This window comes from Peromyscus leucopus, chromosome 3 (assembly GCF_004664715.2).
Source record: "Peromyscus leucopus breed LL Stock chromosome 3, UCI_PerLeu_2.1, whole genome shotgun sequence".
NCBI classification, from domain to species: Eukaryota; Metazoa; Chordata; class Mammalia; order Rodentia; family Cricetidae; genus Peromyscus; species Peromyscus leucopus.
In genome coordinates, this window is record NC_051065.1 from 17,621,241 (window position 1) to 17,646,553 (window position 25,313).

General features: G+C 43.9%; 1 protein-coding gene across 8 annotated transcripts in view; it reads left to right on the top strand.

Annotated features, from left to right (window-relative positions):
* The window catches only part of Ica1 (islet cell autoantigen 1), a 143,278-nt gene that overhangs the window by 106,796 nt on the left and 11,169 nt on the right, over nucleotides 1-25,313 (top strand). For all 8 annotated transcript variants that reach the window (XM_037203514.1, XM_028869860.2, XM_037203515.1 and 5 more), the window contains exons 9-13: nucleotides 8,564-8,658; nucleotides 10,897-10,949; nucleotides 13,703-13,765; nucleotides 13,862-13,900; nucleotides 22,767-23,036. In XM_037203514.1, coding sequence (XP_037059409.1) covers nucleotides 8,564-8,658; nucleotides 10,897-10,949; nucleotides 13,703-13,765; nucleotides 13,862-13,900; nucleotides 22,767-23,036 — 520 coding nt within the window. The remainder of the gene's footprint in view (nucleotides 1-8,563; nucleotides 8,659-10,896; nucleotides 10,950-13,702; nucleotides 13,766-13,861; nucleotides 13,901-22,766; nucleotides 23,037-25,313) is intronic.

Consider the following 25,313-nt stretch of genomic DNA (forward strand, 5'->3'; position numbering starts at 1 on the left):
GGATCTGGAAAACGTTGTCCCTTTTCAGGGGGAGCAATTTGGACTCAGAGCTTTAAGCATTTTAAAGAAACTAAATGAAATTCTGTCTCATTAGGAGAGAAGTGCCTGTCTTAAGTTGCCAGCCCTTAGATGTGGTTGTTTACTTCATCCTTCCAGGATATCACTTATACATTTCTCCGTGCATCCCAGGCAGGCGACAGCCAGAGAGGAGTCAAGTGGCTTTTCCCTGGATCATCTATGGCTCCGTTTGCATCAATTGCCATCCCTTCTCTCGCCAGCATTCTGACAGTGGGTGGAGTTGGGCATTTTTATAGGGTTGTTAGGGTAAGGAGTAGGCCTTTTACAGCAGAGGGTGAGGACTGGTCCCTTACAACAGAGGGTAAGGAATGAGCCCTTCACAGTAGTGGACACACACTTCTGAAGGTTAGTTGAGGGCCAGCATGTCCCACAGAGTTTGTATTATGGGACTATTGGGGTTCCTGCTCATTTGTTTAAGACTGAACCTTAACCTGCGCTGACTTTAAACTCATGATCCTCCTACTTCAGCCTCTCAAGTATTGGATTATAGTGTGTATGATTATAGCACATTTGTTTCTTTTTTTAATTTTTATTTGAGACAGTGTTTCCCTATGTAGTCCAAGCCGGCCTGAAATGCATTCTCCTCTTGCTGCACACCTGAGTGCTGGGATGCATCTTTATTTTGGAAGCCATCAAAGTGCTAGTGTTTAACAGAAATGGTCAGGAGCAGAGTATAACCCTGTGTGACACACTTCATTTCAGTGGCTTTGGGGCGAACACTGGATTTTTTCCACTTTGCTTTTCACCTTTTCAGATAATATGATAAAGTATATAAAAGCACAGCTAGCCAGACCAACTCTGCCAATGCCCAGCTGTGCCAGTGGTGGTAGTGAAGGCAGTAATGATGAGGTGGTAGTGGAGGGGCTGATGATGATGATGATGATGATGCCACTGCTGCTGCTGCTGCTGCTGATGATGATGATGCTGAGGGTCGTGGTACAAGTGAGGTGGTAGAAGAGGCTGGGAAAATGAAGACTGTGTTACTGTCGACGTGGGCATTGGATTATACTGGTCATGACTGTGCTGCTGTTGAGACTTGTGGGCGTGGTGGCGGAGGACGAGGTGACAGTGGTATTGGTGGTGAGGGTGGTAGCATCAGTGGCTGTGATGGCAGGTGAGATGGCGGGGGTGGAAGTCATAGCAGAGGCCTTCAGCAACATCAGTGCTGATGCCAGAGGAAGCCAGCCGCCGAGAGCAGCTGGGAGGAGGGTTTGTTGGAGTTGCTAGGTCCAGCAGCCCAGTTTCGGTTATTTTCTTACCGTTTTCATCCCAGACTGGTCACCACCAGGCTCTCGGGCACGGCTGTCAATGGCAGATCTCACCAGACCTCAGCGAGGGCTGACCTAGTCCACTCCCTTCCTGCTTTCCACTGGACATCTGGCAGTTTCCATTCCCAAACCTGTCCTTCAACCCCACAGGCCTTGGTCTGCTCTCAAATAATTCCCACCAGGGATGGGAAAGCCAGAAAGGCAGGAGGGTGTGCCATCTCTTTAGCCAGGCTAGCTCTAACCAATACAAATTGGATTTGCAACTTGCTCTTGACCTGTGCCAAGACTTACCTCTAAGGAAACCCAAAATGAAAAACTTAACTCCAAACATGTTCAAAAATACCGCTGGAAAGCTGTAGCTGTCTTTCCCTTCCCTCTGGGGTGTGGGTCCCAGCACTGGTGCGCGGAACACCATTCTGGAGACCAAAATACTCTTAGCTTTCAAAAGACAAAAACATCCTTTTCTGAATTTTGTTTTTCTCAAACTCATATGCCTAGCAGCCTCCTTCCACCCACCTCCACATTTCTCAGTTAATCATTTGAGCATTTACCGACAGGCCACATGGCTCTGTAGTTCCTTGCTTTGAAAATAATGCCATAATAGTTTTTATGAAAATTGGGTAAATATCTCTGCAATGCTATTTTAGTTAACAGTCCCAACAAGGCAATTACTCGTGGCGAGCATCCAGAATATCCTTTTATACTTAGAGTCATTACTTTACAGGGTTCCCAGCAATGCTTTTTCCTTTCTTTCTTTTTTCCTTCTTCCTTTTTTTTTCCCAAGCTGTTCCAGGCCAGATCATTGGAAAGAACAAATTTGGGGGCATTTCCCAGTTATTGGGGAGGAGGGAATAGATGAGCTGACCAGGGCCACCACTGAAATCCGAGCTGGGCAAGCCAGGCTTTGCCTGTCATTTGCTGTCTCTGCCTTCTGGTGATTGGCATTATTTCTCCCTGGCAGCTGGTCACTCAGGCTCTTCTCACAACAGGGTGGGGCTTCTCCTGCCCCCACCTTAATTCTTCCCTAACTTCTCTTCGAAGGAAAAAAAAAGCACACCCCCAACTGTAATGAGAGTTATTCTGTACCAGACGGTTTGCTATGAACTAATGTCTAGGAGAGTTTTCATATAATATGTGTGAGTCTTAAATGTACCTAGGTTGAGGTTACAATTAATAGCACTGTTAGTTCAGCATTACCTTATAGAAAATGCCTGTGTTTTAGTTAACCCTCAAATTACCTTCGGAACACTTGGTAAGTTCAGTCTTATTCCCATGTTTCAAATGAAACCGGAGCTCAGAGACAGCTAGTAATGTGTCCAAGTCTCTGTGCATATGCTGTCGTTAGATCTGGGAACAGAAAAGTTGAGGCTTTTACCACCCTGCTATGAATTGCTTCCCACAGGCACTTCTGGCTGTGGAGCAGGTGAGCAGGAGAAAGCCGAAATGCTACCTTTAAGAAGTACAGCCGTAACTTCCAATTAAAAATAATACTTTGAAGTTTTCTCTTGGAGATGAAAACAATAATTTATGTTGCAGCCCCTCAAATGCCTGGGAATGTGTGGCTCCTCTTTAAGAAAGTGGAATGGAGTCCCTTCCATGTCCTCAATACTTCTCATTAAGGGGAAAGTTGAGTAAATGTCTTTGACTTGGTTCTTTGAGACCTTTTCTTAAATAGTGCAATTTCAAAGACAAATTCAGATATAGCTTCTAGTTGTCTTGTGGCTGAACAGCCTGACGCCCATTACTTCACCTCTCTGAGTCTCCACTTCCATGCCAGGAAACCAGCGAAGCTTGTGAGGCTCCGTGCGGAGCTTGTGAGGCTCCGTGCGAAGCTTGTGAGGCTCTCTGAAGTCTGAGAGTGTGAACTCGGGGTGTAGAACCTGCCACAGGATGGTCACTGAACCCACAGGCTCCCTCTACATCCTTCAGAGTCCTGACAAGAATGGTTTGGTGCTCTGCATTCTCTCAGTTTAGCCTTCTAAGGCTCCCTAAAATTGTATACATTATCTCCATGTTCTGGTGGGTAAACTGAGGCCTGAAAATGAGAAACGTGTTCATGTCAAAGCACTGCTTGATTTATTTCCAGAGACCACCTCTTTCAGCACACTGTGATGCCTTCCCACTACCAATTTCCCATGTTACTTTCAAGTATAAGATTATATATCTTATGATGATGATCTCCCCTCTAATTTTACTTTGCTCTGTTGCTCTACAATTCACTTCCCAATTATCTCTAGTACTAGATTAGTCGTATTCCTTATATGGTGTCATTTGTACATAGTGGGGGAAGTGTGTGGTGGAGAAGAGGGGAACATATGTTCTAAATGTCCATGAGTAGCATGGCTGGTACACATCATGTCCTCTGCTTTTTATGTCTCATGTGTTACTAATTATATAAACACAAACATACACACACCCAACTGAATGCAGCATCTTTTGACCATGCAAAACTATTTTCAGTGCTTTTGTTTCCTTTTTTTGACAATTATTTGGCACCTTCCTCTGTGTGCAGTATAATTAATGGAAAGTCGCATAAGAAAATAAAGTGTCTAATTAAGGACTGCAGGAAATGTTACTCCATTGTGTAAGCTGGGCTTCCATTTGGGTTATTAGAACTGGCTGCTGGCCTTTTGTCTCAGGAATTTGTTTTGTTGGGTAGTTTTGCTTTCTTTCAGATGAATGTTGCTGTTGCTTTTATTTTCCTAATACAGGAAGTAGTAATTCTCTTTATTATATTAAGCTGTTTCCTTTTTAAGACACATTTGCGAGCTGGGTCTGCACATTTCCTTTGTCACGCCGATCTTATATATTGTGCATGTGCTTCCTGAAGCTATTTGTGCATCGATGGAAACTATTAGCCTGTTGTGGTAGCCTGACCAGGGGAAGGTTACTTGGTCTGAAAACACCCTTTCTTCCACAGAGAGCCTTCCAGTGAAGGGGATGACGCTGTGCACTGCTAACATGCAGTGATCTCCACAGACAGTTTGAGTGAAGAACTGAGAGGGTTGAGGTTTAGAAGCAGAATGCTTTGGAGTTTTCATTTCTGGCCACGGACTCGAATGTGGCTTCCATTGGCCAGCAGTTGGAAATAGTTCTGTCTGATGGCCGTCTCTTCACACACAGCCCCCAGACCTCTCCTGTTGATTTTGCCTGAGCACATGTTCATGTCATTCAGAAAATGCTGTCACTCCAGATTTCTGAAGAGGCTGTAGGGTCAAGTGGTTTTTGTTTTGTTTTTTCATCTAAATTGTGGACTTCAAAATAATCTGAAAAATTCATTTCCAACATCCCTAACCCCTAATTCCTGCAACTACTTACTCACTCCCTGTGGTCCCCGGTTCCTTCATCCTGCAGAATGATGTGCACGCGACAGTCACACAGGAAACTAATTTTTAGGTGGGATTGGGATGTGAGTCTTCAAACTTTCTTTTAGAGTCTTTTTATCTCAGCACATGCCATCTTTCCTAAGAAACAAGCTTCATGTGGTGTTCTGCTTTTTATCTTTTTGATTTCACTTTGTTTGATCTACAAGTCTTACTTTGGTCTTGCCCATTGACGATGTTCTAAAATTGGTCATGCTGGTGAGTGTACAACTCTGTGGATGTATTGTAAATCTTTGACTTACAACTTTAGAGATGTTTGAATTCTGTGGCATGTGAATTGAATCTCAGATAAGCTGATGCGTGTGAACACAATATTCTCCTTCATTCAAAATTCTCAAAGCAAATAAATAAGCTAATATAATGTGCTTACTATTAATTTTCCTTGTGGTTTTATAGGCCTTTTCATAGTATTCCCCCGAACCTTTAAATTTCTTAGCTAAAGAGATCTAATTTTTAAAGTTGGCATTATATACATTAACTTTTCAACCAACAAGTACATATTTAGCACTTCCCAAGCTGCAGAAACAAAATTATCATAGGGACAATAGTAATGTAGGAAGAGAAGGGCAATTGTCACAGGAGTTATTAATAGTAAATTAAAGTAGCAATTGGAAGTGCGGCCATTCTGTTGGGAAAGCACAATAGGATCTTAAGTGTGACTGTGGTGACAGGGAGCCAACCATTGAGGCCCTGCTCAGGGCCCAACGGGGGAAGGGCTGGAAAAGAAGCCATGAGTGGTTTACATTACAATGGGATTGTCGGAGAGCTGCTCAAGTGTGGTCAGGAGGGGAGGTGGGCTGGAGACAGAAGGGATGATAACCATGGAACTGTCAAGGGCATCTTGGGGTTTTAGACAAGGGCTGTGGCAGCTAGACGCAGCCCACTGAAGCAGACATGTCCATGGGCTGCCCAGTGTTGATTGACAAAAAGGAAACACAATGAGAAGATAATTGAGCGAACCAGGAGGCCTGGACAAGTGTCATAGGATCTGAAAGTGAGTCCTGGGAGCCATCAGAACGTTGGCTGAAAATGCTTCTGCCTTCACTCTGATCAGAGCTGAACCATTCTGTGGAGAATAAAGCTTCTGTTAGAGGGTGTGTGTGTGTGTGTGTGTGTGTGTGTGTGTGTGTGTGTTGCCCTGATTGGCAACTGCATTGAAAAAAGTAAGCCCTTGACATCTGATGAACTCCAGCTTTTGTTTACACGTTTCTAACACACATGCACACCTACACATTTTTGCACTGCTTTTACTGGATGTTTTAGTGATAAATCATCTAGAGCACAGTCCAGATCTATTGTGCCACTTGTTCTAATCCTATCCTTTGTAGCATTCCCCCTCATAGTCCAGGCTGCAGCCAGGGACAATGGATTGTATGTAGTTGTCATGCGTTAGAGAAACAGCACAAAAGTTTTTGGGGACAAAGGAGGCAAAATGGCCAATGTGGACAAGTTGAGTAAAGGAATGTTCTCCTTGTGAGGCACTACTGGCCACATTATAGGGTCTCCGAAGACTTTTACCCTTGCCAATTACATCACAGCCCCAGTGGCCTCTTTACACAGAGCAAGCTGCTCTTACCTTTGGGTCTTTGTGTTCAAGCTTCTCTTCTCACCGAGTTGTACTTGACTGGTTTCTTCTTCCCATTTCACTCTCAGCTGAGATTCCACCTCCAAGAGAGGGCATCTCATCCACTGAAATAATGATCTGATGGTTTTCTGTCTCCCTGTTTAAATGATCTGCCTGGACACATCACTTGCTGACAGTTTTTCTTTTCACTGGTATCCAAAATATCCCAAACAGCATCTTACACATGGTAGCCACTCAAAAACTATTAGTTGGATGAATGTACCAATTTAATATCTAGAGGCAGGGAGTCATTAAAGATAATGGCAATGCTGCACAGACAGGCTTTATGCAATAAAATGCTTCAGAACTTAAATCAAGGGACATAGACTCAATGAAGAGACCTTGGGGTGGCAAGGTATAGACACTGGCTGCCAAGCTTGACATCGTGAGTTTGATTCCTGGGACGTGTGTGGTGGAAGGAGAGAACTGCTTCTGCACATTGTCCTCTGCCCTGCACACCTGCCCCTTGGCACACCCCCAACCCCCACATACAACAAGTGTTTAAAGAAGGTTTAGAAACCTTGATCGCACATTAGAATACTGCTGAGTGAATGCACACTCATCTACTTTAATATTAAATGTTCACGGCATGAAAAATAGTCTATATTTCCAACTCTAATCTATTTTTGTACACAAATTAGGTTGGAGAAGAAGGTACATAATATCTATAAAAAGGCATTCCATAATCAGACTGTCAATGCCACTTGGCATGAGAAGGATGTTTCAAATCTGGAGTGCCTGGTGAAACTGTGTGGACAGTAGTCGTAATTGATTTCGGCTTTGAAAGGATTCGGGATTTCTGAGAGTGAACAAGTAGGAAGAACAAAGATAGGGTGGGAACAATGAGCACACGGGACTGAGGAGGGGTGGTTCTAACTGAATAGAAAGTTCGTGAATGCAGAAGCAACAGGAGCGAGTGAAGGTAGCATCGAGTTTTAAGATTACTTAAAATCAAGCAGAGAGAGGTTTTTAGATTAGGCATGGAGAAAAATAAGGAACTATTATACATTCTTAAGAACAAGGGTAGCATGATGACATGGGTATTTTAGGAAAATTACTCAGTGTGGGGGGTGAAACTAGCCTCGCAGTTGGGGGTGTAACTCCAGTATCCATCTGGTATCCGGGGCAGACTCCAAAGTCAGCCTCAGCTATGCTGTGCCTGGACACAGCCTTAGAGCGCCTTCACCCAGGCCTCCAGTCAGCCATCACTAATCGATCCGCATTGGCCCCGAAGCCTGCCTGCCCCCCTCTGTGTGCCAGAGTGGAGAATGGAACACAGGAAGGACAGTAGAGAGGCGGGGAGGCCAGGGGATGAGAACCTGGACTTCAGTAGTTCTGAGAATGTAAAGATAACTATCTTGAGATATTCCTTTTGTGTTGGTAGGTTTGTGTTTTAATCAGGGCCCAAAATAGAAGTCATTTTGTGTCCGTCATTATTCACTGTTAAGGAAACGTTTGCTTTCGCTTTCTGGGTCTCTGCTACTGGTGTGCAGTTTGTAGGAACTTGCTTCTTGAAAACAAAAACAAAAACTTCCTTTAAATATTTAATAAACCTTTAAAACAGTAACTTTAGCAGATGATGTGCCAACCAAAACAAAAAAGAAAAAAGAAAAGACTACTGCCTGTTTTTAATCTACAAAGACTTGGGGAGACACCTGCTCTGTCCTTCCGTGGGAGTTAGCTGTCTGAATATTTAAGATGCTATTTTGGTTTTTTCTTTAAAAAAAAAAATAGATTTTTGTTATCTGCTATTTTTAAAGATGCTTTTTAAATTGCAAAATAGCAAACAGAAATAAAAATACAATGCAGTTGTCTCAGCTCGGGTGGCTGAGGGAAGCCTCTGCTGTGTCAGTGCGAGCTTCAGGAACAGAGCGTTTATCTTAGCTGCACGCCGAGGTTGGAAAGGAAAGTCCACAAAAGGTCTTTTCTGGGTAACTTATCCCCAAGGTGAAAACATGAATGTGGCGGCAAATCAACCCTCCCTTGTAAGCTGTCATCATTGAATCTGTCTGAGAACATTGTTGCTTCACCATGGAAAACTTGACCTGTGTCCACTCGAGTGGGACAAGCTCTGCAGACCTCTGGCCCCGGGGGTGGTTATGGGCACTGATGGCAGTGTGACTATTTTTACTGATGACTCTTTTGTAACGTTCTTTTCTTTTCCTTTTTTCCCCCTCTTTCTTTCCTTCTACCTGTGACTTATGATCAAGAGCTTACAAGACCCCATGAAGAAGCTAGTTGAGGAAGAAGGGAAGAAGAGCCCACGGAGGGAGAGCCTGGAGGCTGTGGCCCAGGAGCCGAGGCAGTAAGTCCCCCATCTTTTCATCTTCACATACAGGTGAGGGTAGCGCAGTCCTCATAGCCAAGCCTAGGTGAGGCCACCGACACACAGGGCTCACCGTGTCCTCTTCATCCTTCCGCCTTGTGAGGAGTTTACAGTCTGGGAAAGACAGGTGTCCCCACACTGCCAGCCCCATGTCCTCTCTGCCCTATCTATTAAATCAACACTCACAAGATATCCTAGACAGGAATCCCCCCACCTTTTCTCTGTAGAAGGCTATGGCTTATGAAATTGCTTAGCCATGCGTGTGGTCTAAAAATGTGTGGGGTTGTGGCCTTTTCCCCTCACTGCTCGGGCTTTCTGCTCTCGTCTCTGAAGCAGAGAATAGCCCAGAGTGCAGGAAGTGACTCCGCTGTCTCCGTCGCTCACCTGCCATCATTTAGAAACACGAAAGTGGGTCTGCAGTGCAAATGGCACATGGTTCCTGACCTAGCCCGGGGAGAAGGAACTTTGAATGTGTGGCACTGTCTGCAGAGATGGACAGCCTGTGGAATGCAGTTGCTCTGGACTGGCTGGCCCAGGATAGTGCAAAAACCATCATTCCCCCATTCTAGTCCTTGTCTCCACACCTCCAAAATTTAGATGACAGCTTTAAGGTTAGACAGGCTGACGATTTTACTATAGTTCTAAGAAAGTTTGGGATATGTGTTTAGTCCTATAGTAGAAATATTTGCTCCCAACATTAACCCCTTTTTAATTTGAAGGAAAATTTCTCTGGTACAGAACACAGACAAGTTTTCATAGTTGAACAGACTGTAGGTTGTGATGTGGATCTGCACATTTGCCTCCTGGCAAGGGGCATCTAGTGAGCACCTGGCGCATGCTGCCTGCCGCCACCGTGTAGGCTCTCTCTGTGGAACCCCTTCTCATACTGATCCTCCATGTATTCAGTTTAGCCGTGTCCACATTGTGTGGAGGATGGACTGTGGCTTTGGGAGGGTAAGGTACCACAGTGAACCCCATTAGAGGCCAAGCCGGAGTAAGTTCCACACAACCTTCCTTTTATCATGTAAGTGACTGCAACCCACATAGACCATTAGTCTTTACCCAGGAGAGAACTGCACGGGACTTTCTTGATGTGTTCACTAATTCAGGTTTCTCAAGCGTCTTAGTACTTCTCTGAGAGCTCCAAAAGCATGCCTGTAGAAGTAACTGTCTTATTCAATAAGAAACACAGATCCAATGCAAAAAAGAAAGCCAAGAGGTCAGAGCTAAGAGCTAAAAACCTTACCCTTCCTCTCACGGTGGTCCTACCTCTCCGAAAGAGACCTACTTCCTGTGTGTTTGTCTTTATAAAGACTTTCTGTTCTGCCTTCTCATTGGTTGTAAACCCAACCACATGACCGCCTCATCACTGCCCATCTATACAGACCTTCAGATCTTCCATGGTTGGTATTGAGATTAAAGACGTGTGTCTCCAATGCTGGCTGTATCCTTGAACACACAAAGATCTACCTAGCTCTGCCTACCAAGTGCTGGGATTAAAGGCGTGCACCACCACCGCCCAGTTTCTACTATGGTTTGCTAATAGCTCTGACCCCCGGACAACTTTATTTATTAACATATAAATCACATTTTAGTACAAATAAAATATCACCATACATACCAGTCGCTATTTAAGTGACAGTGAAAAAGTGAAAGATTAGAAGGAATTTTGCTCAGAAATAGCAGATAAAAGCCAGGAAGCACCAAAGGACTCTGAGGGTGAAGAAGGGTCTGTCTGTAAAGTCATGGGAGGAGCTTCCTCTGATGGGCAAGTGTGCCTCTGGGTTTGGGAGGGACCCTGCCCTCAACCTTCTGTGTAGTTTAGCATCTTCTTTAACACCAGGAATCAGGATTAACCATTACCTAGCCATCTCTTTCTATAGCTTTGCATGGTGATAACTATGTGAGCGCATTGCAATTATCCCTAACTGCCCAGCAAGATGTTTACAGAGTATGTGCCTTATGGTGAAGCCATACTCATGGATGAAGATGCTGTGGGATGTTACAAACAGTGAGCAGCACTATTTCTTCCTCAGAAAAGAGATGCCATACAAATGACCCCCCTCTCTGTGTCTCCTTCTCTCTTCCTCTGCCCCGTCATGTGTGGGCGTGGGGTGTGTTGTCAGTGAAGGAATGGAGATTGCACTGAAAGAATGTAGCTCTACCATAAACATAAACTTGCAGAACTGTGTAACCCAGCTTTCTTTTTATTTTAAGATTAATTTCTTTGGAGGATGAGAACCAGCACAAAGAATCGTCTACTTGTAAGAGTAAGTTTTCACTTCCATTTAAATTGCTTCGGAGACCCTAAATTAATGCACAACAGACAACTTGTTTCTCTTTTTGGTAAATTACCTCCTGGCTGCTTTCTTTTCCATCTTAAGAAAAGACTATATTAATTTGCTTCCTGTAGTCTCAGATATTAATGCTGTCAGCCCTTTAGCAGTACCAAGACATGTCATGTAGTTGGAACCAGAAACTGCCATCTTGCGTGACTTCAGCACCCTCCACGTGGTGGGACCTGGCAGACAGCTGCCCCTTTCCAGGGGACAGGGTTTCTGAACTGCTCCGAGTAGTCAGCCCTAGCTCCAGGTCTTAGTATAACCTTAGTATCACATGCAGGGTGTGGTCAGTGGGGATTGGTGGGTGGGCGTTCCTCATTGCTGGAGACAGGAGAGCTCAGACTTTGCCCTCCCAAGTGAATGCTCAGGCCGCATTAAGGAGTGGCGCCAGCTTCCTCAAGGTAAACTGAAGCCTACCTTGAGAGGTGGCACTCTGATGTGGCATTCTGCTGTCTCTGGCTCCTGAACTGCTGCCAGATTTTCTCTTGGCTCCTTCCCATAAAGGTACAGAGTATGGTAAACTATATTAAAACCAATATGTACCAATGCTGAACCCTTCACCGGGAGTTAAGATCTTCACAGATGGAAAGGCGATTTACATTATACAGGTAACTAAAGATGTTATGTCGATAACGAAAATCACCCAACCTTCTGTTCAGACAGGCCCCCCTGGGGACACACTCCCATCTTCCCTGCCTTGAGAGAGGCCAGGGAAGCCTGCCCAGGAAAGGAGACCTGTGAAGCAAGGCCTAAAACTTTCCTTCTGCTCCATTCTCCTTCATCCTGGCTCTTCTTCCTACTTTTCCAACCACTTGCTGCACCCACACACCTGACCCCACCCCACCCCCTCCGCCTTTACTCTCTCCTTTTCTGTTTTCAATCTGCCTTCAGTAGAAAATAGGAAATAAGAAAAAAAAAAAAAAAAAAAAACAAAACAAACGAACAGGTAGGTGTGGTGGTACAGGCCTCTAATCCATCCGTGCTTGGGAGGCGGAGACAAGGGCATTGGAAGGAAACTAAAGGTCATCTTCAGATGTTTTTACCTCAGAGGTGTTTTCTAGCTCCACCTCAGTGCCCCACATAGCACGAAGCTCCACCAGAAAAGGTTACACACCCACACAGCCGGACCTCCCTGGAATGAGGCTCCCAGTCAACAGGGGAAGCAGATCGTAGCAACTGCTCCCATCTCCAGCTGTAATGATGCCAGTCAGAACTACCTAAGCGAAGGGCAGCATTCTGGGTGTGCGTTACAGAGGCCTCTCGTAATTGAGGGAATCGGGGGACAAGCTAAAGCTGTTTGCTATTGCAAGACTAGTCAAAGGAAAAGAAACAGCCTGGGCAAAGGAAAGAGCCAGGGAGAACAAGGCAACGCCAGAAAAGCAGCATTCTAGAGTCTGGGGAGAAGTAAGCGGTGGAGAGGCTAGGCCTGATTTTGTGGCTCTGGAAGAGCTATCTGTGTTGATCCAGGCCTCCAGCCTCAGTGCCCCTCTGTGAACCTATGGCATGAACCATCAATGTTGTATGGGAATCAAGGTCATAGAGTAGAACATATTTAGTTCTTCAGAAAAGTGTAAACTCCACTTTATTATATTCATATAAAAGTTTCAAATCTTTATAACTTATGTAGATTTGTACGGTATGTGACTATAGAGAAGAAAATGCAGCTTTTCTCTTTCCTTATATAATTTAGTTGGGTGTGATATTTGCATATTTGGAGGTTGTGAATCCCTTCTGATGAAGTGGCACTGCCCTTCATTCGGGGACCTATAGAAGGTCTGATGAGCATAGGAGCAAACTGAGTTTGAGGCTGTCTTGTCATGTATGTACGCATGTGTGTATAACCATGCTTTAGTGCTTATTGTAAGCCATTGTTAGTTCACGCCATGACTGAGTTCAAGGCACAGAGGTTTCCCATGGACCTTTGCCCCCACGTACGGTACTTTTTACTATCAACATTCTATACCAGCGTGGTGTTTGTATAACCAACAAGCCTAAATAGTAACACCCTTATCACCCAAAGTCCACAGTTGATATAGTGCTCACTTTTAGTGTTCTATTATAAATCTGAAACGATTCGTTTTTTCCATTAAAGTGCCATATAAAATATCACCTGCTTCCATGCTCTCTGTCTCTCCCTCTCACCTCCTCACCCACCAAGCATGCCCTTCGCTTCCACTGGCCTTTTTACTGTCTCTGCAGGTTTCCTCAGAATTAGAGAATACAGGGTTTTCAGACTTCCAAAAGAAAAAAAAAAAAAAAAAGATTCTTTATTGAGAATTCAATATTCCTTTTTTCATTTTAGCCAAGCCCATATGGTTAAAATTTGTTAATGATACCTAGTAATAGTCAATTACTTAAGTCATTCATTTTTCCATGGGTGGAAAAAAGAACAGTATAATAGAGTATTGTATGGGTTTTCTGTCAAACAAAACAGAGATTCTTTGGAAATGTGGACATTAAATTTAATTAAATAAATTAATTACACAAAGTTAAAATTCCAAATTTAAATTCATTCAGAGCCAACCGCTGAAGTAAAAGGTAAACTGAGGACCACTGCTTCACATGAGAAAGTTTAGATCATTCACTCTTTGCAAACGTGTACATTTCCCTCACACACGGTATATAAACATACATGTACCACTGTGGGCTGCTCCTAACCAACTGCATATGTTGTATTTCAGCTGAAGATGGAAAAGGTATTTTGTCATCTGTAGACACAAGCTCTGCACATCATGCATGCTCAGGTAATCTAAAGACAGACTTCCCAGTTTTAATCATTTACTCAAACTCCTTATAAAATGGAATTAACTGATAATTCATTTTCTTTTGCTTCTCCTAAGGACCGATAGATGAACTACTAGATGTGAAACCTGAAGAAGGTAAGATTTATATAGTCTTTGAAGTTTATAATTTGATTAAATTTTTAAGTTCTCTTTTTGTCAGTGCAAGAAAATTCAATAGTTATCATATTTTTTTTCTTTTCTTATTTTTTTTATTTTGGTTTTTGGAGACAGAGTTTCTTTGTGTCACTTTGGTGCCTGTCCCAGATCTCGCTCTGTAGACCAGACTAGCCTTGAACTCACAGACACTGCTTCTTGAGTGCTGGGATTAAAGGTGTGGGCCACCACCACCTACCTGGCCTCTTCTGATTTTTTTTTTTTTGAATAGTTATCTTTTTAATAGCTTTACAGTCATAAACAAAAAATTTTAGGTGACAGCCATTATAGATTACCTTACCTATGCTCAAGCAATATGTAATATGTATGTTATTATTATTTAATTAGATGATGGTTTTAAAGCTGATTATGATGAAGGTACTGTGCTGTAACAGAAAAACTAACTTTCTAAATGAGACGTGTGGACTTTAAATTTTGATCCTCCCATCAGTGACCTTAAGTAATTTGCTTGATAGTCAAACTCTGTAAGCCTCAGTTGTTCTTGCCTGTAAAATGGAACCAAATACAGTAGCCTTACCAGGTAACTGTCAGGAATGGAACTCAGGTATGAAAAGGCTATTTTGTGGTTTCTGATGCAGGGATACTCTTGGAATGATAATTTATTGAGAAAGTGGGATTAGGAGTGTTCTCTTGAAGGTGAAAAATGCTGTATGTTGGTTGAACCTTAGTAAACCAAGTCCACCAGACTTAGAAATCTTATGCTGACTACTAAACAGCCACCTGAAAGAGAATTCAGGAGTCTGTATTTAGATGATACTTCTGGTACTGAGTGATCTAAGGAAACTGAGTAGTTTCCATGTGATCCTAGCCTTTGCTTTTCATCCAAACAAAAGTTTCCTTTTAATGATTTACCAAGAGTCCAAAATGACCCCAAGACTCTGAGCCAAACATCAGAGTATCCCTTGACCTGGAGATTGGCATTCTGCCCTGATCATAGAGGTTTCTTACAGCATACAACTGACCCAAACCGTCCAGTGGACCTCAGTTAACCAGAGTATGAGTCAACTCAGTCTGAGCTTGACCTGTTAGACTGAGTTATCTTGAGAGAAACATTTTAAAGGAAGAAAGGTTTGTCTTGGCTCATGGACCCAGCCTATGCTCTGCTGGCTTGTTAACTCTGTGGTAAGGCAGAAGCATCATGGAGGAAGGGCATGGTGGAAAAAAGGTGCTCACCTCATAGAGGTCAAAAGCACAGAAACAGGAAGGCACTGCACCAAGATACGCCCCCAGACAGCCACTTCCTCCAGCTCCGTCCTTCCAGGCTTCCATCACCTCCCAATTGTCTACTTCAAATTTGAGTCTATCCATGGGTCAACTCGATTAGGGCAAAGTCTATGTGGTCTAGTTTTCTCAGAATCACGGACACTCCTAGAGGTGTGCTTAATAGTCTCCTAAGTAGTCTCAATCCCGTCAAGTTAAAACTCAAGATTAACCATCAAGGGGAATCCACAGAGTACTAGAGAAAAAAAATCTCTCAGAGATATAAAGTCACCACAACTTTGCCACGAACTTCCCAGGGCTTGGGAATATAGACTCAAAGGTGGAAGTCTTTGCCTCATTAATGTCTTACCGAAGGTGTCGTACCATGCAATATTTCATCAAAATGATGTGAGATTAGTAAACCGGAAACTATAGCAAGTAATGAAATGAATGAGTGAACAGTGAGTATGGATTGCCACACACAGCCCCCATTTTTGCAAGGACCTTACCCCTCTGGTTTAAGAATAAACATTTTAATGGAATAAAAAATATCCTTTACAAATTATTTTGGAGTACTGAAATATTTTAATCTTACCAAAATGGCATGAGAATGATACAACAAGCCCTAAGTATTTACCACCCAGTTTCAACAACAACATTTAATAAATGTATTCATAATCATATGCATGCTCCACCATATCTTATTTTGATGGATTGATATTCCTCCCAAACACAGCATCTTGTTTATATGGGTTTTTCTTTGTTTATAACTCTATTTAATTTTATTATTTTAGTAGACTTGATTTTTGAATCGGTAGTATATTCACATTAGTACATGAGGTAATAGAATGTTATATTTTAAAAACTCACCCCCATTTCTGTACCTGGCCCACACTCCATCTTGACAACAAAGTGCCCCTCCTAAGCCTCCCATCCTTCTAAAGCTTGTGTACTGAGACATAGAAAATAGGAGTCCATATGCTTTCTTCCTTCCCCCTTTGTAAGGGGTAAAAAAAAAGATGTGGAGCTTTATATAAAGATTTTTTTTTAAAAAAAATTGATAGACTGCTACAACCTTAGCCCCAAAGTCAGCATTTCCTCATAGAATTAGAGCAGAAAGCTGCTGCTTGCAATAACGTGCTGGCTTTCATAGGCTTCCTCATATGCCAGGACTCATTGGATGAAGATTGACATCTATTTATTGAAAGCAAGTTTCATGCCCCATTGCTTTTAGTTCTAAAGATGAAGCTGGATGTGCTCTTCCCTAATACAAATACCAGTTCTCAGGCAGAAAGAGGAGTCACCCGTCTTCCTCAGTCAAATGCAATGTCACATAAGCCACCCGGTCCCTTCATCACTGCTGTCCCACAGAGTCCTTCAGTGGGCCTGAGGGATGCTCTCCACTGTTTGCCTCTTCTGTGTTTTCTTCCCTCTGGGTGGTATCGGCTCTGAAACCACAACCACAAGTGTAAAGATGCTCTCAATGCACGGAGGACTTGTGGCGACCGAAGGAAAGGACGGATGCCTGCTGCTCTGTTCACTTCAAAATGCATGTCCTTTAGAACCACCCCCAGGCCCAAGGTCTGAAGTACAGTGCTGATTATAGTATGCAGCACATTAGATGTGAAGAAATAAAAAGCACTTAGTCCAAGGACAGCGAATTTTATAAGACTTGGGAGCTCTAGCTCTAGCTCTGCTTTCTTCTACTAAATGATGAAGTAATAGAAAATCAATTCTTGACCACACAGCATAAAAATATTTTAGTAAAAAATTAGTGACATTCTGACATTCTTGAAAGTGGATCTGAAGTCACCATATACCACACACGACATGTGGCCTTCATTCATGAATTATAGCATGTAGAAATCTTTGTGTTCTTCAAGGTGGACCCCCCTCCCCCCAGATAACATACTGCTGAACAAAAAAGATGCAGTATAAAGCAGATGAAAATTTGATGAGTTAAACTTCCCTAAATCTTATCACTAAGCTTTTACCTAAAGCACAAGGTCTAGGCCAATCAAAAAAACAAAACAAAACTAGTGTCCTCATTACAAAAACAGGTTTGTCGTCTTCCTCTGTCACTGCTGTGTTTCTATATCTGGCCAGGTAGAGTGACGACAGTCCGTTCAGCAGCTAGCTGAGGTCTAGGTGAGAACCTTTAGCCCATAGCAATCATGTGTTATCCAATGGTGCCCAGCTTCTCCTGAGTCACCAAGCTGCTACCTGCAGTCATCCTTATAGTCATAGGCGAGAGCTGATTGCTCTGCCTGAGGACATACAATGAGCAAGTGCTAAATTCCTGATCTTCTCTCATAAACACTCCTCCTCCTCCCTTCCTATCAGTATTCCGGAACATGCTGGTGACCTGGGTCACCCCATGAAATAATCATATACTTTTTCTTTACAGTGATGGGAAGAACTCATCCTTTACACGTTAGACAATCGCTCTACCACTGGGCCACACACACCCCCAGCCCAACAGTAATACACCTTTAAAATAAAATACTGAAAGCAGGAGTGTGTCAGCAAACCTGTAATCCCAATACTTGAGAGGTGGAGGATTAAAGTTCAGGAGTTCAAAGCCACCTTCGGCTGTATAACAAGTTTGAGGTCCATACAGGCCACATGAAACTCTGCTTAATAAAACCAAATACATAATAAAATAAATGTTCGCAATTGTGTAGTAGTGTGCTATACATGGCATTATTTCTATGGAGATTCTTAAAGACTTGGTCCAGCCCTGTTGTGAGAGAGGTTAGTTGCTAAACTCTAATATTCAAGTGGAGGGGCAGGATCTTAGCAGTCAAGTATTTTTGTGTATGCCTACTCGGGGCTGGCATTCTTGAATTATTCTTTTGTTTGTTCAGAAAGCACATATAGATCCTTATCCCACCCCCACCCCCAACCCTGGCCCCTGCCAGTGGGGACTTTTCTTTATTATTATTTTTAAACTTGAAGGGAGTTTTTCAAAGCAGCATTCTTGAATTCCAAACAAGAACATTCTGTTAGCAGAGCCTGAAGAACTGTTTTTGTCTGTTTAGACATTCTGTCAGGTGCTTTTCTGCCGTCTTCCCCCGCCATCCTCTGGGCGATAGGAGGGGAGCGATGGTATTTGGGGTTTCAGCGGCACTGCAGGCCTGTGGTCTTGAAAATTAGTCATTATGTGGGGCGTGGGGACCAGGGAGAAACCCAGAGAAGCTAGTCTTCCTGTTTCACACAGATGAAGGTAGATGGAGTGACATTTCTCTATTTGTTGTCCTGTGTTCTCATTCTCTGTACAGTTATTTCCATTTTCTGGGCTTCTAATTCATGCTGAGGTCATGAAACTAGGTGTGATTTCAAAAGCACTATCTGAAGTAGCTGTCACCAGCTTTCCACGCTCTGTCTAAACTTGAGTTTCCTCTAGTTGGAGCTTTTACAAGCTAGAACTCACCGGTTCAGGACCAGTTCTTCTAGGGAATGCTTCCCCAGCCCCAGGCTTCTTATTTCTGAAAGTTGATCAAGGCAGGCATATGGAATATTTTTGATTTGGCCATTCTGCCTGTCTGCATGGTACCTGGAAGAACACTCTGGCCATAGAAAGCCTCACATCTTCACAAAAACCTTCTTATATTAGTTTGTGTGCGAGATCCCAGTCAGTTCTCTGTCAGCATGTAGAAAAAACAAAAAACAAAAAAACAAAAAACCTACCTCTGCTCTGAAGGACAGGCAGTTCTCTTGCACAGAGAGAAAATACTGACTTGTGAGTCAAGGCTCCTAGGCCAGATTGTCTGTAACTAACAAATCACTTGACCTTGGTCAGATAATCTAACCTGGGTCTATTTTTCCTCATCTGGAAAATGAGTTCAAGGAACCAGTTTCTAAGATCTCTTTGGTAAATAAATAAATAGCGGCTCTTCTCATTGAGAGAAAACAGCAAATTCCCAGGCAGGAAAGCAGTACGAAACGGGGCACCTTGGCTAAATTATAGGCTTCCCAGGAGGCAGCATGGTTAGGTGGCCTGATACCACTTCAGCACTGACCGAGTGTGTAGGGATCCTGTATGCCACCATTGGGGGAGCTACTACTTTACACTAAAGCTGGCAGGAGGGGCATTGGCAAGGTTTTGAACAAGGAATGATCTCAAAGTTGGTGGAGGCAGAGGTGCAGGGTAGGAGGCCGTCTCCTGGAGCTACAGCCGCCTCACCGGTCGGTATGCACACCACAAAGGATAAGATAAGAATTTGTGGTCAGGAGTTGGAGAACTTGGATTGGAGGCAGACATTTGGAGACTCTGAGCCAAAGGAAGTTGTAGCCTACAACTCAGTAGCCGTCTTTGTTGGTCTGTGTGGGTGGACATTCTGACCAGGCTTCTTCCAAGACATGGTGGCATCTCCACATGTTTTCTTTGTCTCTGGTCGAGTGGCACTGTTTTCAAAGAAGATAACAGGAGCTCAATTCTCCAGGGCCAGCTGACAAGCTTAACTTCTCAAGTCGTGACTTGTCTGGTTACGGACCTAAACCTGTCCATTTGGACTTGTAATTAAGTTTCTCTTACATGTTATGCATAGTAATTTCAGGCATCTTAATTATCAGTGTAATAATCGGGAGGTTTCTGTGTTTTATGGTTCAAGTTAGTACCAGTTTTCCTTGCTTTTAGCTACATAATAAGTTCTCTTACAAGAGCACAGTTCACTGTGCAGCCTGCTTTAACTGCTAAATAGCCAGGATGGGATGATGTTTTTCTTTGCAACTTTTTAATAAGTTTTAAAACTAAATAAATAAGTAGAATACTAAATAATAGACCACACTCAATGGTAGACTTCAGGAGATGCAACACCTGAATTCATAACTGACTCAGAGAATATTTTCTCAGTTCTGTGACTAATATGCTTGAGTTTGACAGGTACAAATTCATTTGGTTATAAGGATGGAAGCCTATGTTGAAATTGGTTAGGTTTAGAATTTTGCTTAAAATGTACTTGGCCATGTAACTGAGGGTGTTCATCAGTATATTGGCTCAAGCAAGACCCAGGGGCTGGCTGAATGCTGTCAAAATTCCTTTTCTGGCTCTTCAGGTAGTTTTCCTCTGTATGTTGGCTTTATTTTCACTAACAGCCTCAGATTTACATCTTTGGACCCGAGAATCCCAAAGAAAGATGGGTCTTTCTCCATCCCCTTTCCATACAGCAGTTTCAGGGAAGCCTCCAGCACATGTCATCACCTGAGTCAGTCAATGTGTCCTGAGAGATGGAGGAGCTTCAACCTGCCCAGGCACACACACACATCTGGAGTGGCGGTTGATGAGGTCTCCTAAGGGCATCTCACCAGGATCCCAGAGGGAAAGTGCTTCTCAAGAAAAAGAAAAACTGAAGGAAAGGGAAGAGATGCTAGTTAGCAGAAGCCACTAACAGCTACTCAACACCAAAGCATGAAGCCTAAACACTAAACATGAAGTAGAAGTCTTATAACCAGCTTATGTGTAGAGGACTCTACGTTTATGATCTGTTTTTCTGTGTCCACTGTGATCTTTGTGGGGTAGCCATCCCAACCCCCACAGTGACACCTCCCCAAGCCTGGCTTTTGAATAGGTCAGGCTGAAATGACTGTCAAAGCAACAGGCATTGCTCAAAGATCCACTTAAGGTCCGATGGAATAGATGTCGTCACTTACATGGGTTTGGTTCAATAATCATACGGTTGCCACCAGGCCAGAAAGGAACCAGGAGAAATGGTTTGGGTACTCCAGTGTCACCAGAAACTGGGAAGTACAGAGATTTGAAAAGTAACCACAGGTTAATAGGAGAGTCTGGGAGAGACTGAAAGAGAAAATTCATAAGTCAACACCTGTGTTGAGGGCCACACCTGATACATGGCGGGTGCTGTTCCTCAGCTTCTTCCTGTATGTCTGCATGCAGGCGAGCAGCCTGTAGCACAGCCTCTGCCTGGTTCCCTACCTGCTCGGCCTGGCAGCTCCTGCCCTGCAGGGAGGGAAGCCTCTTCAGGGAACCAAGTCATTCTCTTTTCCACCTCGTATGCCTACAGGCTATGTCTGGCTGGAAATGTCTTCGATAACATAAACAATAAAAATGCTTAAATTAGGCACTTGTCTGATTAAAGTGATGTTTTGCCACTATTTTAAAACCACAGTGATATCAGTTACTAGATTTTCCCCTCCCTGATTTATAGCCAGTCTGCTGAGTTCATAACAACAACAAAATCTCCCAAATCTCTACATCTTTGTGTAACATGTGGGTGAAAATAGATCCAACAAAAGAACACAGAGAGATTTATTTAAAACAACAGTAACATTAACTACTACTCACCATATATGTGAATATATTTGAGGAAAACCTGATAATCTTATTTATCAAAATCATCAGAATTTCAGTGTTGCTCAGAAAAACATAGGAACCATGATGTTTTTCTTTGCTTCGTGGCTTATAATAAAAATGTTTTCAGTTTGCAAGTGGCAATTAGATTCCTCAAACAAAGCAACACTTAATACATCCCCCAGTCCTCTGTTCTTAAAATAGGTAGAAAAACTCAACGACAGAGCTTTCCATGGTTGTATGAGAGTCAGGATCCCATTCTCCTTGTAAATAATGTTCAGCGTTTGGTCAGTGTTCATGTATGAGAATGATTCTCTCTTTACAGTCATTTGGGCTGATGACTTGAATGTAGTGTTCCCACTTCCCTGACATTCCATGCTGCCGTTCTGGCCTACTGTAACCTCAGGGATGACTCTTAGGAGCCGCAGAGGATGAAGGTCTGCTGAAGATGGTTTGGACCTACCCTCCCCTCGGGACTAGAGCTCACTGCCACCTGTCAGTGCGTATGTCTGAGGCCCACGAAGTGAAACCCCTGCATCTGACCTGGACTTAACGCCTCCTACCCTGTCGTTCTCTGACTGCTACTCTTAAGCAAGCCAGGGCCACCTTTACTTTGCCTCTTGTAGCTGTTCTTGCAAGACATCTGTCTTGGGTGTTGATGCAGCTCCTGACATGCTCCCCCGTGTCAGGGCGTGGTGAGCTTTCTCCCCGGCTTGGGTGGCAAGACAGGCTGCCACACGGTTTGCTTGCTACTCCAGCCCAGACAGCGTGGATTGAGGGCTTGTGTGGGAAGATTTGGGAAGCCTGACAAACAAGGAACTAAGATCACCAGCAGCTTTCAGTCCTGGCTTCATTTCAGACCTGGGGAATGTTTTGTCAGATCTGCTTTTATGTTAAGGAAAAACCCAAACCCTAGACTCACTCACTCTCTCTCTCTCTCTCTCTCTCTCTCTCTCTCTCTCTCTCTCTCTCTCTCTCTCTCTCTCTCTCTCTCTCTGTGTGTGTGTGTGTGTGTGTGTGTGTAAAATATTTCAGTGAATTTCTAATAATGCTCAAAAACTGGATTTGCTTTGGAAGAAAGGGGACAAGGAAACATAGAATTTAAAATTTATTTCTGAAATCTGTTAATAAAGCATGTCATGGGATACATTTCTATTCTGGTTACCTTTTCTTAAATCTAACCATCATTCAGTTTGTCCCAGGCTAGCCCCCATGACAGCTGCTCCTGAAGCTCAAGCCCTCGGAAGTCATGTGCTCTGTGCTCTTTTGCCTCCCCAGCCTGCCTGGGTCCCATGGCAGAGACCCCAGATCCCGAATGTGGGGACAAGGATGACCTCGTGCTGTTGAATGAGATTTTCAGTGCTTCCTGCCTGGACGAAGGAGAGTTCAGCAGAGAGTGGGCTGCTGTCTTTGGAGATGACCGGCTGAAGGAGGCAGCCCCCGTGGGGGCCCAGGGAGAGCCAGACCCCAAGCCCCAGGCAGGCTCTGGATTCCTTCCTTCGCAGCTTTTAGACCAAAACATGAAAGATCTACAGGCCTCTCTCCAAGGTAGGTAGCACAGTGACTAGGACCTTCTGTTGTTTTGCTTGTCCATTCCTTTTTCTCCCTTTAATATAAAAGTTTATTTGTTCTTTGTGGTTTTGTCTGAGTATGCTTTCTGTATTTTTACTTTATAACTAGTATCTTTTTGTTTTAATATTAGTGATGGTATGTTTTTATAATTTTTTTTTTTTACATCAAGTGACTTTTTAGCTGAAATCTCCAAATCACACCCCAACTTTCAAGATGTAGTGTCAGGCTCAAGATCAATTGTCTCTCATAATTTTCTCCCTCTGTCAGTACTTTCTTAGGAAAGTTGGGGGAGGTCCTCAGTCTTACTCTCTCGATTGGATTTAAGCCAGTTTTGTGGCCTGCGTGAGAGGATCTTGCCTCTGCAGTTGAAACCCTGTGGCCCGGCCACCCCTGACTGCCCGGACCCGCACCTCCCATATACTCATGAGATGTGCTGCCTATACTGTAAACATGTCCCTTTTCAGGTGCAAAGCGACACTTCATTGGACCTGGAACTTTGTCTCCTCCTTTATATTATACTCATTCTTCCTCTCTTTACACCTTGACCCGTTCCTACCTCATGTATGCCCCAATTCAGCAGTTCCTGTTCTGACTACTGCATACAAAGTCAACCCCCATGGCAGCCTCGGAACAGACAATTTCCACCCTGACCAAAAGTGCTCTTCACTCAGAAGAGTTCAATGCACCAGGGCTCAGCATCAGGCCACATGCTGGTTGAGCATTGATGGTGTGTCCCCCCCGCCCCCCCCCCAGTGATTCAAAGTGCAAAAACAAAGCTCAGTGGTGAAGTCTTGAGTTTCTAAAGTGGTCTTGAGAAGGAAGGAAACCATTTTCCTCTAGTGTGAATTTTTTCTTCCTCTCATGTTATGTAAATCATGAAGATAGGAATTACTCCTATTAAGAGATGTTCAAATTCTTTTGGTTTTTCTATGAACTTAAGCTATCTCCTTAATAAACAACGTGTTTATCTGGCACTTAAAGTGGAGAACAAATGGGAGAGTGAGAATGATTAAGTAATTATGGGCTATTACAGCCGTAGGTCTCGGGAAATGAGATCATTCATATGGGAGCTGGTGGGCAAGACAGAAAAAGAAGTCCTCCCTTTTTTATGAACTACCTTTTCCCTTTGATTTTCTCTGTGAATCCTGTTTTGCAGCTGTCTCACGCATTAGCAGGCACGGAGTTGGAGGCTGCAGGCATAGAGAGGATGCTAAAAGTGTATATTTCCACCTCTGGTTTCACCCTCCCCTTCACTGGGGGAAGCCCAGTGAACAAGTCTGTCAGGGTTTATCCTAACCCTCTTGTAGGAGAGGACCTGACGGGCATGGGAGACTGCAGAGGCCAGATCTTCAGCCCACCCACCTCTGAGATTCTGCCATGCCTCCAGCCTGCTGCAGAATGATCCCTACAAGGCCCCCAGCTTTGGAGACCCGGGTGCCCTGCTGTGACAGGGAGCAGTGGTGGCTCACAGTTACTGCCAGAGTGAGAAAGCAAGGTTCCAAAGCCTCTTCCTGGACAATGTGTGAAGAGCTCTGGTCAGACAGAACCCAAGAACTGTGACGGGGGTAACTGTGGGCTTTGCACTCCCTTCGGCTGAGAGGAGGCAAGTGTTCCCACGGTATGACCTGGGAAGGGAGAGAGGTTCCGCAAAGGGAGCCCATTCGTTTCCCAGGCACACAGTCTCATTTGAGGTTGCTACCCTAATGCCCTAGCAAGGTGCTCCCTCACTAATAAGCATCTTTCCAGCCCCGCTTTGTGGAAATGCACCTGTGAACACAACAGGCAAGGCTCTCTGCCTTCCTGGAACTCGCTTTCCAACGGGGCAGAGACAGGGAATGATAGACAATGGGAAAATCAGCACAGTAGGTTAGAGAGAGATCAGTGGCAGTCAGGGGAAGACAGAGCTAAGGAGAGTCGGTATTGTGGGATGGCAGGGGAGCTAAACAGGGTCTTGCTGGGAAGATGAGAGCCAAACAAGGCTTGAAGGGATGAGAATTAGCCATGGGGACGCCTGGGCAGATACCCTTGGTTGACCCCATAAGCTAAGAACATGCACAGCATGACAAGGTCTGCAGGAAGAACCTTCCTTGGAGTTGCTTTGGCGAGAGTGAGCGGTATGAAGAAGGGGAGGGGTGCTCCAAGGCTGTGAAGGACAGACAGCATTGTAGGCTGGACCACAGATGCCAACAGAAGCTAGACTGCACAGGGCAATGTGCACGCTGGGCAAATCTCCAGCCTCCTTCCAGTAGCCAT